The 15,282-nt window shown below is 36.8% G+C and overlaps 3 protein-coding genes across 7 annotated transcripts; all 3 read right to left on the bottom strand.

Moving 5' to 3' along the window:
- Positions 1 to 2,577: 2,577 nt before the first annotated feature.
- LOC105170622 (L-ascorbate oxidase homolog) lies at positions 2,578 to 4,462 on the bottom strand. Its single transcript, XM_011091462.3, has one exon. The coding sequence runs from the start codon at positions 4,398 to 4,400 to the stop codon at positions 2,736 to 2,738; it is 1,665 nt and encodes a 554-aa protein (XP_011089764.1). The 5' UTR covers positions 4,401 to 4,462; the 3' UTR covers positions 2,578 to 2,735.
- Positions 4,463 to 6,774: 2,312 nt separating this feature from the next.
- Positions 6,775 to 8,707, bottom strand: LOC105170621 (L-ascorbate oxidase homolog). The gene has a single exon (XM_011091461.3). The coding sequence runs from the start codon at positions 8,565 to 8,567 to the stop codon at positions 6,900 to 6,902; it is 1,668 nt and encodes a 555-aa protein (XP_011089763.2). The 5' UTR covers positions 8,568 to 8,707; the 3' UTR covers positions 6,775 to 6,899.
- A 1,487-nt stretch (positions 8,708 to 10,194) lies between these two features.
- On the bottom strand, positions 10,195 to 15,150 carry LOC105170620 (purin-rich alpha 1). Of its 5 annotated transcripts, none has more exons than XM_020696757.2 (6): positions 14,411 to 15,150; positions 14,264 to 14,311; positions 11,234 to 11,374; positions 10,893 to 11,135; positions 10,663 to 10,811; positions 10,195 to 10,573 (listed from the first exon to the last, which is right to left on the bottom strand). In XM_020696757.2, exons 1-6 carry the CDS (start codon positions 14,681 to 14,683, stop codon positions 10,468 to 10,470), a joined length of 960 nt encoding a protein of 319 aa, XP_020552416.1. In that variant the 5' UTR covers positions 14,684 to 15,150; the 3' UTR covers positions 10,195 to 10,467. The 5 variants fall into 5 exon arrangements, with proteins under 5 accessions (XP_020552416.1, XP_020552415.1, XP_020552417.1 ...); XM_020696756.2 differs by having other exon boundaries at positions 10,893 to 11,141; positions 14,411 to 15,149; XM_020696758.2 differs by having other exon boundaries at positions 10,893 to 11,132; positions 14,411 to 15,149.
- Between the last annotated feature and the right edge of the window lie 132 nt (positions 15,151 to 15,282).

The following is a 15,282-nucleotide window of genomic DNA, read 5'->3' as shown; positions in this document are numbered from 1 at the left end:
AGTTGCAAGTTTCAGCCAAGTTGATCAAAAGAACTAAAATTGCCAAAATTAAAGGATTAAATTATGAAAATCAATTCATACAAAATTAAAAATACCAATCCCTTAAGTTATAGAACTAAAATTATAATTTTATATATAATTCCCGCTAGTCCATATCAATTTTAGGAAAATTCTTATCCCTTAATGTTGGTTTTAATTCTCTTTAATTTGGTTTGATATCGTAGCATTTGATTGGGGGGAAAATCGGTCCTTTAAGTATCATAATTACCAATTTTTTACCATTAATTTGTAAAAAGATGTAAATTTGATCTGATTTATGATTTTTACTTAATTCTTTGGCAGTTTTAGCCAGAATTTCCACTTAGACAATTAAAGTAATGATGTGGCATTCACTTGAGTGATTGAATATTTTTTTTAATTTTTCGGCACTTTTTTAGCCAGAATTTCTACTTAGACAATTAAAGTGATGATGTGGCATTCACTTTAATTATGTAAAATATACAAATATAAGCATATGAAAAGTGATATATAATTTTTTAAATACATAGATATATTTTTGCTACTAATATTTCATTGTTAAGATAAATATTAATATTAATTATATTATTCTTGAATAAAGAAAATATGATAATTAATTATCAATATTTTTAGGTATAACTTTTTTTATATATAAAAAAATAATATAACATATTAGTTATTTAAAAAACTTTAATACATTGTAATATTATTAACAATCTAAGTTGAACTTGTGAGTACAAATTGATTGTAGCATAAGTGGTGACAAGATCAAATTTTAGTCTAGTTAACAAGGGTTCAAACTCCGTAAGCAACAAAATTTTTCAATCACCTCAACTGAATTCCACATCATTGGTTTAATTGGCTAAGTGGAAACTCCGGCGAAAACTATCGGAAAATTGTGTAAAAATTCTAAATCGGACCAAATTTATATATTTTCGTAAATTAAATTGTAAAGTAGTGGACCAAAATGAATCGACCACAAAATTAAAGGACCAAATTTTTTTTTCCTATTTGTCTAAGTATATGTAATTCTTTAAATTATTTGACTATTAGGTATTATTTTTTTATATTTAATGCACGAGGCAATTCTTTTTCAAGGCCCAAGGAATAAATCTAGCCCAAAATCATGTTATGGAATCAGGCTCTAATTACTCAAAATCAATGAATCTAAATCTTGTTGGCCCACTCATTATCAATCAGTTGAAGGACCATCAACCCAACTAATCCAGTCTTTGTTGCTCTGTTAATGAGATAGCAGACTGTCCAGGTCCAGTATCAGCAAGCGTAGTGCCCATCCATCTCATCCAACACGACATCTATATAATATACACATCAAATGCCAGCTTATCCTAAAAGACGCCAACACGAACACACAATTGGATAAGGATCACAAGTAATTGATCCAATGATTTTAGGTTAATTTATTGCTTATCTCACAGGATCTCTTTCTGCTAACATGGAAGCCAAATGACATAGCTACAAGGGGTACAAGCATTATTCCCGCAAAAAGACATTGCAAATTATCTCAGCATATCTCAACCTACCCTAATCAATTCTTGAATCTCTTGTAACCTACTCTTACGGATAGGAGACCAAATAAGTCAATAAGGCAACCAAGGCTCTTAGTAATAAGTCCATTCATATTTCCTCTATTTTTCGCACTCTTCACACGAGTTTTAACACTTTTCATCACATTTCCAACACCACACATTTATATAGTCAGCTAATTGAATTTCAATTTTATCTTGAAATCCATATTTATTTTATTCATTACACTTTACTGACTTAAATATTAAAATATTAACTCCTATTCTGCAAGTTAGTCCTCTGGTAACTTTATATTTGAAGAAGAGACTTTAATTCTTATGATATTACTAGATCTCAGCACGCATCATTCGTAAAAATTCTTGAGCTAAAGATGTAAGAAATTGTCTCACGGTGATCACAACATTCCTTCCCCTATTGTTGATCCACCAATCCTATTGTTAGAAGGATTATCATTGCAACTGTAATCAAAACCCTTGGGGACTCTCCTGCCTCTGCTTCAGGTACAAAAGCAGGTTAAACACCAATACCAGCTAGCCTTATGCCTCTTCGCACTAAAATAGGTGGAAAAAGAAACCTTGTGGGTGTACTTACTCCAATATTTCACCAACGCAGCCCTTGAAGTATTATTGGGCATTCAAGAAGGAGGAATCAGTGGCCTCGCATAGGATTTGGAAACCAACTATTACTTTGATAGCATGTTGGCCAAGCTGAGAAATATATCAACTTAGAAGAAGTCCATGGAGATTTTTCAAATGGGTTATTTAAGAAATAAAAAGGACAAAAAAATAGTTAGTGTTTTTCATCAATGCTTACTTTTATCCAATATAGCTATAGTTCAAACATAATATGCATTACAACTGCAATATTTTACTATAAATATTATATTTATCTTTTTACAAGTATAAAACTATTGATGTGGTATTTCTTTTAATAATTTATCCAAAATATTGAAAAAGGGATAAAATTAGAAGTAACTGAAATTTACTTTGTTATTATATAAAGGGACTAATGATTAAGATAAAATAACTTATGGATTCGAGGAAAAAGTCCAACCTACATTAAGTAGTAATTAAAAAATAACTAACAAAAACAAAAAACAAAAAACAATTAAATAATTATTGACTAAGCAGCGTCACCAAGCACCTAGCGTCTTCTCTTCTTCTTCTTCTTCAAGTGTAGGGAGCAGGCTTGGGCAGAGACTTAACAATGCCACAAAGCTCTTGAGTTTCAGGCAATGAGTACTCATCCCTCAATGACCGTGCTTCAGAGACTACGCTGAAGTAGAATTGTTGTCCCAAATATGCTCTCTCTCTCATCTCCGACCTCAAGTTCCACATACCCGCATTGTCCAATGTGGTCATCACTGCCGCCCATGTATTGGGGTACACCTGAATCGTGTTCCTGCTCAATGCATCCAATAAGTTGTAGTTCTTCCTCTTCTCAGGGCTCCACCTCCCGGGCTCTATCGCCACTGCAAAGAAGGAGTATCCATCCAAGTGCCAGGTTTGGATGGTCTTCTCGTGGTTCTCGAAGATGATCTCCACAAAGTTCCTGTATGTTCCATTCACCACGTTGGGAGCCACTTCCACTTTGTTGCCCTCTTGAGGCTCGTCCTTCATCAGATTGTAGGTGAATACTTTGTCAGCCACACCGTAGTATTCTGCCAACTTCAATGGCGTCTCTGTGTCCACATGTGACACACCGTTGATGCCAAATCTGAGCTTGCCATTGGACGAAGACCGAGTGTTAACAAGCTTGATGGTGCGGGTGATGTTGATCTTGCCGTACTTGTAGGAGCCTTGTGGGTTGGGACGTGCAGCACTGGCTGTGAGGTTCCACCTGAAGGAGCGGAACTGGCTGATGGACCAGGCAATGCCCATGGTGTTTTGTGGAGGTGGTGGTGGGAGCTCCGGTGATGCAGGCCCATTTCCGTTAGCATAACGAATGACGGCCACAGTTGAGAGAGGATGCTGGGCGAACCTGCTAGATGCCACGAAGTAGTAGTCCTTGGGCGTTTGGTCAGCTGTGACCAGCACGGACATGCATTGCCCAACATGAAGGTCCAGAGAGTCGTACACATTCTGCACAGTGTGGGATCCCTCCACTTCGACCACAGTCATGGAATGGGCTTGGATTCTGAAGTTGACGGAGAGCCTGAGACCGACGTTGCAAACCCTGAATCTGTAAGTTTTGCCAGCCTCAAAAGTGAAAAGGGGCTTAGCATTGGCGTCGCCTACCTTGCTGGATTGGCCATTAATTTGGATGCCATCAGGTCTGCCAATGGAGCGACCAGAATCGAGAATGTTCTTTAAGGACTTGTGGCCCTTGTTATACCAATCCCCAAGAAGAACAGGATACTCGTCGGCGGGTTTGTCAAAGGGGATGGGAATAAGATTTCGGCTGTGGATCTGGATCATACCCATACCTCCAGAGGCCCTGTGGAGACCGGTAGTAGGGAAGTAAAAGTAAGTTCCAATCTGGTCCTTGACCTGGAAGCGATAGGTGTAGTTTTTTCCAGGGAGGATGGGGCACATAGCTCCAGGAGTGCCATCCTGCCAAGAATTCTTCCTCTGTTGGACACCCGCCCAAGTGAGGAGGAAAGGCTCGTCAAGTTGGTTGAAGACATTGACGACAATGTTATTGTTAGAGGTACAATTTATCTTGGGGCCAGGGAATTGACCATTAATAAGAATGCCCTGCTGGGGAACGCCAAGAGGTGCAATGGTGCCATATGTGACTTTCCATTCGAACTCGAGAGTAGGGTCCCCTGCAATGACACAGGTGGAGAAGCAGAGAAACAACACGGCAGAGATCATCTTGCTGCTGGACCCCATTGCTCTCTTTATTCAAACTCCGAACAATGAGAAGTGTTTTTCTTTATTTTGATGCTTTTACACACCATCAATCCTCCTTTTTTATAATGGAAATTCAGCATCAAACCTCCTCTTCATTCGGTCGTCTCAGCTTCCTCTTCGCTTCCAACATTCTTTTCTTCCTTCCATTCCCCGACACTTCCTCCTTGCAGTTTTTGTCTTACTTCCTCCACATCCCCTCATTTCCTTTAAATTCTCACTGCTATATTTGGCCTTTGAGTTTCAGTTACAACAATATATTCTTCACTTTGAATTCTACTAGTTTTAAGGCAAGATTACATTTATAGTCGTGTAAAATAGTGGGTTCAAAAGTTTTAGTCCTCTCCTTTATGGAGTTTTTAAAACAGTCCCAAAATTAAAAAAATTTCGATACATTTATAAAATGATTGCGACAGTATTGAAAAAACTCGATACACTTAGTTATGTGCTTTACAGAATTTATGGAACTAAATGTGTCGAATTTTCTCAATTTTCAAACCATTTCGAAAATCACATAAAACATAGGACTTTATATATCGAGTTTTTTTCTAATTTTGAGACTATTTTAAAAGTTTTATAAAACAAAGAATTAAAAGTGTTTAATTTCCTATTCAATGAGACTAAAAGTGTAACTAAACCTAAATTTTATTTTGTCTCCCATGAATGGCAATTTTCTTATGTAGGTTTTAGCCATTTTTTTTTATTTTCAATTTGAGTCCCTATTTTCTTTCAAATAGATATCTTATTTTTTTGCAAAAATAGTAAAGGTTACATTCATTAATTGCATGTACATAAAGAATATTATTTACAAGGGTAAATTGTACTGTCATGGATGTGAGAGAGGGTAATTTAAGATTTCTAACATATAGAGGTGGCAAATTATAATTTATAATTATAATTTTTAGCAATTAGAGGATTTTGGGAGTTTTATAATTTGCCAAAAATTATTGACGCGCACGAAATTAAAGGTTTTAAGTTGGGATTTTTATTGACGAAGCATCCAATCAGCCCCCAACCATATAAAAGATGACTAAATTGTATTTTATACCCTGTATGTTAGAGAGGTAGCATTTTAATTAAGGGCTATAAGGATAGGCAATTAAATACTGATAATTCATTAATTTTGTTCAATTTTATGTCTCTTTCTTTTTTTTGTTTTTTTCATGTCATTCGCTTATGTGTATTAGTACATTATTTTCACTTTTTTTTTTAAATACATTGTTTTCACTAGGTAAAATGACAAAAAATTCAATTCTACGTCACACAAGTTAGCACTTTTGTAATTTTAGTACTATTATTTTTTAACTCATCGCATTGCATCCCATAACTTCCAAAAATTTATAATTTTAGTCCCAAAAAGTTTCTCCCAAAAAGACTTAAAAGTATACTTACACCCTTTCGTTAGGTTTAAAAAAAATATTGATGTCAACAAAAAGAAGTTACATAAAATTTTAATTTTGCCCCTTTTAATATTTTAATGTATATTTTTATATTTATAAAGGAATAACTATAATATATATATATATATGCAGTTAAGTTAATATTATTACACTTTTTTTCTTATGAGCATAAAATTTATTACATGAAAATATTAAATAAAAAAATTAAAAATTTATATAACTTTTTTACTAAAGTTATCATTTTTTATCCAAATCATTACAAAAGAATGTTAGATGTAAACGGTGAATATATGGAGGGGTTGGTGTAAGTTTGAATTTTTTTTGTAATTTCATATTTTTAGAGGGGTTGAAATATAATAAACCCTTAAATTAATATATTAATTATTTAACTATATGTTAGAATTAAGAGTTGCCTTCATTTATTAATATTGATTGACCCCTCTTTTCAGTGTTTAGGTAATCTACAAGTATTTGCCCTTAAAATTAGAATCATCGTATATATTAAAAAATATCCAAAATTTATTGTTATTTGGCTGGAAAAAAATACAGCTTATTTAGTCCACATTCTTATACCGTAGAAATATGCTGAGTTATGTATTATTAATTAATTCAAATATTACTGAATAAGCTTTAAATTTTAAAAGATGTTATTATCAGTAATTCAAAGTTCAATTATGTGTTATCTACCACAAAAATCAAATAATAAGAATAAATCGGCCAAACCAGTAAAATTTTTTAAAATTTTCTTTCCTTAATCACACCAAACAATTTTTTTAAAAAAAATACTATACTTTCATTATATACAACCCATTTTATATTATCTTGAATTTCTTGTATACATATATGTATGTATATACAATTGATGAATTTCACTTTGTTAGGTAATTAATTGTCATTAATGTTAATAATTAATACTTGATATTGTGGTAGCTAGTGAATATATATATGGAACTCAGTTGATATAAAATATATTTATTAATTCAAGAAAATTGACATAAAGTAGTACCTAAAAAAGAAACATAAATAATTTCATTATTAACTAAGCAGCAGCACCAAGCAGCTCATAGCGTCTTCTTCTTCTTCAAGTGTATGGAGCAGGCTTCGGCAGAGACTTGACAATGCCACAGAGCTCTTGTGTTTCGGGCAATGAGTACTCATCCCTGAGTGAGCGTGCTTCAGACACTACGCTCAAGTACAATTGTTGTCCCAAATACGCTCTCTCGCGCATCTCCGACCTCAAGTTCCACATACCCGCATTGTCCAATGTGGTCATCACTGCTGCCCATGAGTTGGGGTACACCTGAATCGTGTTCCTGCTCACTGCATCCAACAAGTTGTAGTTCTTCCTCTTCTCAGCGCTCCACCTCCCGGGCTCTATCCCCACTGCAAAGAAGGAGAATCCATCCAAGTGCCAGGTTTGGATGGTCTTCTCGTGGTTCTCAAAGATGATCTCCACAAAGTTTCTGTATGTTCCATTCACCACGTTGGGAGCCACTTCCACTTTGTTGCCCTCTTGAGGCTCGTCCTTCATCAGATTGTAGGTGAATACTTTGTCAGCCACACCGTAGTACTCTGCCAACTTCAATGGGGTCTCGGCGTCCACATGTGACACACCGTTGATGCCAAATCTGAGCTTGCCATTGGAGGAAGAGCGAGAGTTAGCAATCTTGATGGTGCGGGTGATGTTGATCTTGCCGTACTTGTAGGAGCCTTGTGGGTTGGGACGTGCAGCATTGGATGTGAGGTTCCACCTGAAGGAGCGGAATTGGCTGATGGACCAGGCAATGCCCTTGGTGCTGTCGGGAGGTGGTGGTGGGAGCTCAGGTGATGCAGGCCCATTTCCGTTAGCATAACGAATGACGGCCACAGTTGAGAGAGGATGCTGGGCGAACCTGCTGGAAGCCACGAAGTAGTAGTCCTTGGGGGTTTGGTCAGCTGTCACCAGCACGGACATGCATTGCCCAACATGAAGGTCCAAAGAGTCATAGAGATTCTGCACGGTGTGGGATCCCTCCACTTCAACCACCTTCATGGTATGGCCCTGGACTCTGAAGTTGACGGAGAGCCTGAGACCGACGTTGCAAACCCTCAATTTATAAGTCTTGCCTGCCTCAAAAGTGAAAAGGGGCTTAGCATTGGCGTCGCCGACCTTGCTAGATTGGCCATTAATTTGGATGCCATCAGGCCTGCCGATGGAGCGACCAGAATCAAGAATGCTCTTTAGGGTCTTGTGGCCCTTGTTGTACCAATCCCCAAGAAGAACAGGATACTCCTCGGCGGGATTGTCATAGGGGATGGGGATAAGGGGTCGGCTGTGGACCTTGAGCATACCGATACCACCAGAGGCCCTGTGGAGAGCGGTGGTAGGGAAGTAGAAGTAGGTTCCGATCTGGTCCTTGACCTGGAAGCGATAGGTGTAGTTCTTTCCAGGGAGGATGGGGCACATAGCACCGGGAGTGCCATCTTGCCAAGAATTCTTCCTCTGCTGGATACCCGCCCAAGTGAGGAGGAAAGGCTCATCGAGCTGATTGAAGACATTGACGACAATATTGTTGTTAGAGGTACAATTGATGGCTGGTCCAGGGAATTGACCATTGATAAGAATGCCCTGTTGTGGGACGCCAAGAGGTGCAATGGTACCATAGGTGACCTTCCATTCGTGCTCGAGAGTAGGGTCACCTGCAATGACACAGGTGGCCGAGACGCAGAGAAACAACACGGCAAAGATCATCCTGGTGCTGAACACCATTGCTCTCCTTTCTTTCAAACTCCACTCAACCAGAAGAAGCTGTTATCTTTGTATTTTGTGTTTTATTCCTTGCCAAGAAGAAGATAAAGCTAAGGGAATGTCTTCTTCTGGCAAGAGAGCTTGGAAAGCTTGATGTATTTGGCAATGCATGAATGGATTTTTATAGTGGAAAAGAAAGGGGAGATCTGTTGCTCAACTCCTCTTTCCCCTCTCTCTCTCTTACTCCTCATCCATTCATTTCCTTCGACAGAGACTCTTTTCGCCGATCTCTTCGGCGTTCTTCGTTACCACCTTCTTATCAAATTTTCCTGCCAATAAATAGCAATCATTAATATATACATATATATATATATATTATCTTCCCTCTTGCATCACAAATTATTTTTATTTTCTTTATTTAATAATTTAAATATATAATAAACAAACACAATTTGGATAATCTAAATTATCACCATCCCTATGACATTATATTATATAGTTTATTTTCACTTAAAATTTGTTTAAGTGTAAAGATATATACCAAGCTTTATCCAAATAGATATATATATTTTAGGTAATTGTATTATAACTTTATTCTTTTATATCTAAAAAATATATACTTATTTTATACTAACTATAACTATACTCACTGATTACTTTCATTTTATTAGTTTTTCATTTTTATATTTAAAGTTTTAGCCAATTATCAATTACGCTTTTTGTGTCTTAAAGATTGGATTATTTGTTATTGCTTATATGCCAAATTGGCTATTCCAGTTATTATATTTCACCAGTCATTTTCCTAATGCTCAAAATTTTTGAGTATAAATTTGCACTATTAGGGAGGATTCTTGCTCGATTTCTAACCTTCATCTTGGTTCATCAGTTCACATAGATTGAGAATTTATACCCGTACCGAATAACTTGATCAGATACAACACTCAAATACTTAAGATCATTTAAATATAATTTTCGTCCTGTATTTTTTTATATTTTAGTAATTTATCTTTGTAAAATACCAAATAGGTCCTACAACTTCTTAAGTTTTACGATTATGATTCAAAATTTGCAAATATTATTGGAAAAAAGCATGTAACTCAACATGCTTCTTCTAATTGGGGTTTTGTTCCCATTGTCATTTCTGTACAATTTTTTTTGGCCTGTACCTTTAATTCATTTATTTTTAAAAAAAAAATCAAAGCTGAGAATTTTCATTCATCATATCAGAAGAAATATCCACCTGCAACGCGGCATGAGGGAGGGGGGGGGGGGGGGGGGACATCCTCATAGATCCACTGATAGCCTGGCCATGTTCCAAATCTCAAATGCTCTACATGATAAATAAATTTACAAGTAAAAAGAAATGAATGCTGAAGTGCACTTGTGCTGCAACTCCAAATTGCATGAACTTGATTCACCTCAATTATGTTGCACAAGTATTCAACCATTCAAACATATTCTCGGTACTAAACACTCTCGTATTTGTAATTCGATTCGATAAGAAACAAAAATGAATGGTCAGTATCGTTAAGTAAATACAGTGCCACGGATCCTTTAAAACTACAAACATCCGAACAGATTGTATACATTCCAACTGAGTCCAGGAGACAAGTGTTGACACATTTATAATTACTGTGCAAGCAGCTCATTTAGAATTAGAAACATCTGAACAGAATGTATACATTAAACTGAATCAAGATGACAGGTCCAGAAACATACTGAGAAAAGGATAGAACACAGCATCCAATTCTCGTGGCTGATTATACAAAAGCGGAAGGCCTTCACATTTCCAACAGTAAACAATCAGAAACTCGCAATCACGAAAAGAAGAGATCTAAATAAAGATGCCATTCTTTTGGCACAAAAGAGTGCTTATTCTCATTTATTTATATATATATCATTCTATCTAGAAGCAAGCTGATTAACTTTCATAAATGGTCTCTGATTGAAGACGGACAGCAGCCTTATTCAGACATAACTGGAACAAAAATAAGCAAAGCACTTGGCAAGCGGAACACAGATGCACCCTGATCAACCACAATAAATGGGCCATAGATCACAATCTATTTAGACAACACAGAGTTGACTGGTCAACCAGAATCTCTACCACATTCACCTTTGAGGAGGGTCCACTGTCCGAACATTTGCACCAGTCATCCCCTCAATCCGATCTTTAGTGATCTCCACAAAATGACCCACCATTTCATAAAACTGCTTCAGGCCAGAAAGTGGGAGAATGATAGAGGAGCGATCTGAACCCGTGACCTGCAACTTTCTAAACTTTAGGAAAGCACAGAGTGAAACAACTCAATATAGTTATATCCAGTAAAATTTTCCAATACACACCTCGGATATTCTCAAGAAGTGACCTCTGTTATTGCTGCCGAGATCAAAGAAAAATTTCTTTTGATCAGCTCTTATTACCTTTGAGACTCCTAAATTACCTATGTCATCAGTCGGTGGCAGATCAGAAGTCCGATCAACATTCAAGTCAGCTGCTGGGGCAGGTTGAGAACTATGGCTGGATATAAAACCAGCCCCCACATCATCTGAAAGCCCAACAAGGCGTTCTGGGGCTTCAGAGTTCTGCTGATGCTTAAAACACAATCAGAAGTACACAAAGGTTTGCTTACTGAGGTATCTCAAGAGTAACTAGGGATAGACACAAAACAAAGATCTAATGTTACCTGGTTGGGCAGTATGAAAAGCCCTGATGCTTCATTTATTTCAGCCAAAATATTCCTAAAGGCCGCCCACCCTTCATCTCGGGCACTTCCTGCAGGGACAATAATAGTACTGCGGTTTCGGCTGACCGAAGCTTCCGATATCTGCATGCATTAGTTTATTAGCAAAAATAAAGGCTTTTAATTGCATTATTGCAAGAAAGATTCCATACGTAAAACACTTTGACATCACTCTCTAACTATACAAACCCATGACATTCAGCCCTCTCCTTCAACAAGTTCAATTAGACCACCATCAGCATAGCCTATGCTTCCAACTTTTACTCAATCTCCCTAATAAAAGCACTTCTAGAACCTAAAGCTTTGATATGCACTAATGCATCTTTTCCTCATCAACCACTGTAGCTCTTTGCATCATCATCGGCTGGTTTCAACCTCAAGTGGGACTAGCTTACTGGGTGCTACTAGTTTCTATGGTCACAGAGCCTGATGCTGATTTATACCTCCCCTCTTGGTCTCAAAATTACACTTTTTTGGCCTTGTTACTTATTTTCTAATAACAATCACCTCTTTTCGGAGATCCACCTATGGGAATCTGATAACGCCATGACTAAAACTTATATAGACTTTCAAAATGCTTTCACGTATTTTGATAGTGTAACACTTTTTAATGGCATAATCCAAAAATATTGTAATCAACCCCTGCAAGATAATGAACCAAATTTCCATGTTCCTATATAGATTATCCAATAACTGTACAAAGTACAAACCCCATACAACACTTGCCTATGATGACCAACATCAAGTTAGTTTCAACCATCCTGATAATTTACTGATAAAGTACTTATCAAATATCCACGTGACAGAATGGTGGATGCAACAATTATGTCATGATAATTAGTTGTCTTCAATAATGTTTTTTTCAAATTGAAAAACACCAGTATTGTGGTCCATTAGATGTGACATCAAAAGGACAGCCAAAGTCTTTAGAAGCTGAAGCTAGTGCATGCATAATGTTTGTTCCTCTTGTGCTAAATATCTTTGCTTGAAATAGCTCAATGTAATGCTTGTTTGGTCTCTCTTATATATTATCCTGGTCATTTCTTTAATTGCATAAGGAACCAATTCATTTACAAAAGACGCTTGTACAAAAAGATAAAAAGAATGAAATGCAGTGAAGATTATAACATAACACTTCCTTTTATTACAAATCATTGCAACTATCCCCTTCTAACTATTAAATCTTAGCACGGTTGAAGTTGTATTCTCACATATTCCATCAACTTTAACCAATTTCAAGTGCCCAGAGTTTCAAACTAAGAAGAGAGATTCGTGTAATTATCTCTAGTAATAGGGGAGGTCTGTGTAATTAACCCTTTTCTAAAAGCAATTTAAAGCATTTAGATCAAGTTTCGCACATTTGACAAATCAAAAGACGGTGAATATGATCACTGAAACATAGCATAAGTGAATTATTGAGAGGCAACTGAATGCACGTTACTGTATTGATATAATTATCATCATCCTTGCTTTTGCAAGTTTTCCACCGACATAGTAATAACTGTTTACAGCATTATGACATAATGAGTTTACTATGGCATCATTTGCTATTCTTATGCAATATACTTTACACTACCTCAAATATGACATGATAAAACTACAGCGTTTCTATTATCATTTGCGTATTTTGCAGACTCCTGCTTTTAACAACTACAGCGCCTTTAACAACTATGTGATAAACTAAAAATACAATAAAACTTGTGGTAGTTTAAAAACGAAAATTTCATTACGAATAAATATATATATATATTAGAAAGACGAATAGAAGGAGACAGCTTAAATAAACATGGAAGAAAGAAGTCAAATAGATGGGGGGAGATGGAAACACAAGAAGCAGCTACCACCCCCCATGGCCCAAATGCTGTTGAGTAGTTTTGGGAGCTTTTAGAGGGCATTTGTTCCTATACTAGATGTTCTCAAGATATGTTATGAAGCAAAAAGATCATCCACCCTTCAAATGCACATGGATCCAATGGATAAACAGACGCTTCAATAGAGCTTCAGACTTCCTGAATCGATAAACCAAATAGGAAATTGAAATCTTCACTTCTTTTGAAGCGAAAAGATCATCCAATCTTCATATCAACATGGATCCAACCATGAACAAGATGCTTCAATTAGAATTTCCTTCATCATCAAATCAAATTAGGAACTTGCAAAAATCTTGGTTTTTTGAGAGAAGAGATCATCCATCATTAGATTATTATAAAAGGGGATAACAAGACCCTTGTATTGGTATTTCCTTGGTCAGAAGATGAAACTAGGAAATCTGATTCTTGATTCCTTGTGAGTGAAAAGGATTATCCAACTCCAAATTCAAATCCAAGGGTTGAACTAAATACTTTGACTAGAATTCCCTATACCAATACATCAAACTAGGAAATTTATTAGAGATTTTCCTTACCCAATCTGCAACCTATACTTTTTAGTCATTACAGTTATTATGAGCCTACCACTGATTTATAATTATTTTCTCTGATTTGATTTTTCTGTACACTTGTTGCAGATGTAGGCCACTGGATTTTTGTTCTTACTAAATTCAATAGCATGAAGTCTTCTATAGTTCAAATAAAAGTTCAGTTTTATCTTTCCTATTGTCAACAGTTCCACAAATTGACACCATTGTGGTATTTTGAGGAGCTCTTTCCTGGAATTATACAGTATGCAATTATGGTCTTCACTCAATGGATTGCACAAAGCACTAGATATCAAAAGAGATTGAATCTCATAACAGCTTAATTGAATAAGAATACATAGTGGAATTTTACGAGCTCTCATGCTAGATATCCAAGAACCTCCCACAGACCACATGTTCACGAAAATATTGAAGTAGGCAGTTGCTAATTGGAACTCCGCAAATAAACAAAACTGCTTCACAAGCAACAATAGCTGATAATTTATGCACGCATTGCAAGAGAGAATGGCAAATAATACATAAAAACCAAAAAGCAAAGGCAGGAATGATCGACTAACTTTGAGAAAGCGTCCCCTTCTGTTCTCGCCAACATCAAAATAAAATACCTGCAAGCAGATATCAGCAAAAACTTAAAGCAGGACGTAAAAAGATAAAGGTTGTATCAGCGGGGTGGGAATATTGGTGCGAGGGTGTATCAGAGGTGCCTTGGTATCAAGCTGGAGTTCTTTGCTAAAGACATCTTGGTCATCGGAGTTGACATAGTAATTGAAGAGATCAAGGAACCAGGCGATGCCGTTGGAAGGTACTATGATGGTGGACCTGGTCGCTGAAGTCTTCTCAGAGATCTTAAGGTACCGGCCGCGGGGATTCTCCTTGAGGTCAAAGTAGAAAAGCTTGTGCTCCACCTGCAATGTTTTGCATAGCAACTCCACATCAGTCCCCCCTCCGCCGCCGCCCCCCGCAGAATTCCCCTCCATCTATAAAATATTATATAGAAAGGAAACCCACAAAAAAAATAAAAATAAAAATAAAAATCTTCAGACACAACCCGGCAAAAGAATAATTAGATACAGAGAGTTCGCGCGTCAGGCGCCGACTAGAACACTCCAAATTGAAGAAATTGGTGGAGGTGACGAAAGCAGCAAATCGGATGGCGTGGCGGCGGTGGCGGTGATGTATTTTCTTGTGGGATTGTTAGGGTTTTGAAAGAAGAAGATGTAAAAATGGAGATGGAAATGAAATGGTATAGGAGGTTTAGGTAAGTGAGCATGGGTTGCGTTGTGAGCTGTGACAGTGAGTAGCGTTATCTAATTTGGGGGAAAGCTCAGCCCGCACTCCGCAATCCCTCCAAGTCCAAGGCAACCAACCAGTATGAACTGAGCATCACATGTCCACTATTTTTATTTAAGTGCCCTCCACTCCAACCAACCGCAAATACTCCTTTGACGCTGCAAACCCCCCCATCCCCTTTTTATTTACTTTTGCTCGTAATTGCTTGCATATAATCATATTAGATAGACACGATACAATTTTTCAAAACTAAAGTCAATATGTGATTAAAAGTGAATTGAATGAT

This window comes from Sesamum indicum, linkage group LG9 (assembly GCF_026168435.1).
Source record: "Sesamum indicum cultivar Baizhima isolate 11 linkage group LG9, ASM2616843v1, whole genome shotgun sequence".
Taxonomy (NCBI): domain Eukaryota; kingdom Viridiplantae; phylum Streptophyta; class Magnoliopsida; order Lamiales; family Pedaliaceae; genus Sesamum; species Sesamum indicum.
Note: the sequence above shows the minus strand (reverse complement) of the source record. Positions and strands in the feature narration are given on the sequence as shown.

Bases quoted from the DNA above. Each gene is read 5' to 3' on its own strand.
- LOC105170622 (XM_011091462.3), bottom strand. From the start codon at position 4,400: ATGGGGTCCAGCAGCAAGATGATCTCTGCCGTGTTGTTTCTCTGCTTC.
- LOC105170621 (XM_011091461.3), bottom strand. From the start codon at position 8,567: ATGGTGTTCAGCACCAGGATGATCTTTGCCGTGTTGTTTCTCTGCGTC.
- LOC105170620 (XM_020696756.2), bottom strand. From the start codon at position 14,683: ATGGAGGGGAATTCTGCGGGGGGCGGCGGCGGAGGGGGGACTGATGTG. The intron at 10,812-10,892 runs GTGTGTATTGGA...AGAAAGTTGCAG, and splicing joins ACTTCTTGAGAATATCCGAG to GTCACGGGTTCAGATCGCTC. The intron at 10,574-10,662 runs GTGAATGTGGTA...GTGGTTGATCAG, and splicing joins ACAGTGGACCCTCCTCAAAG to GGTGCATCTGTGTTCCGCTT.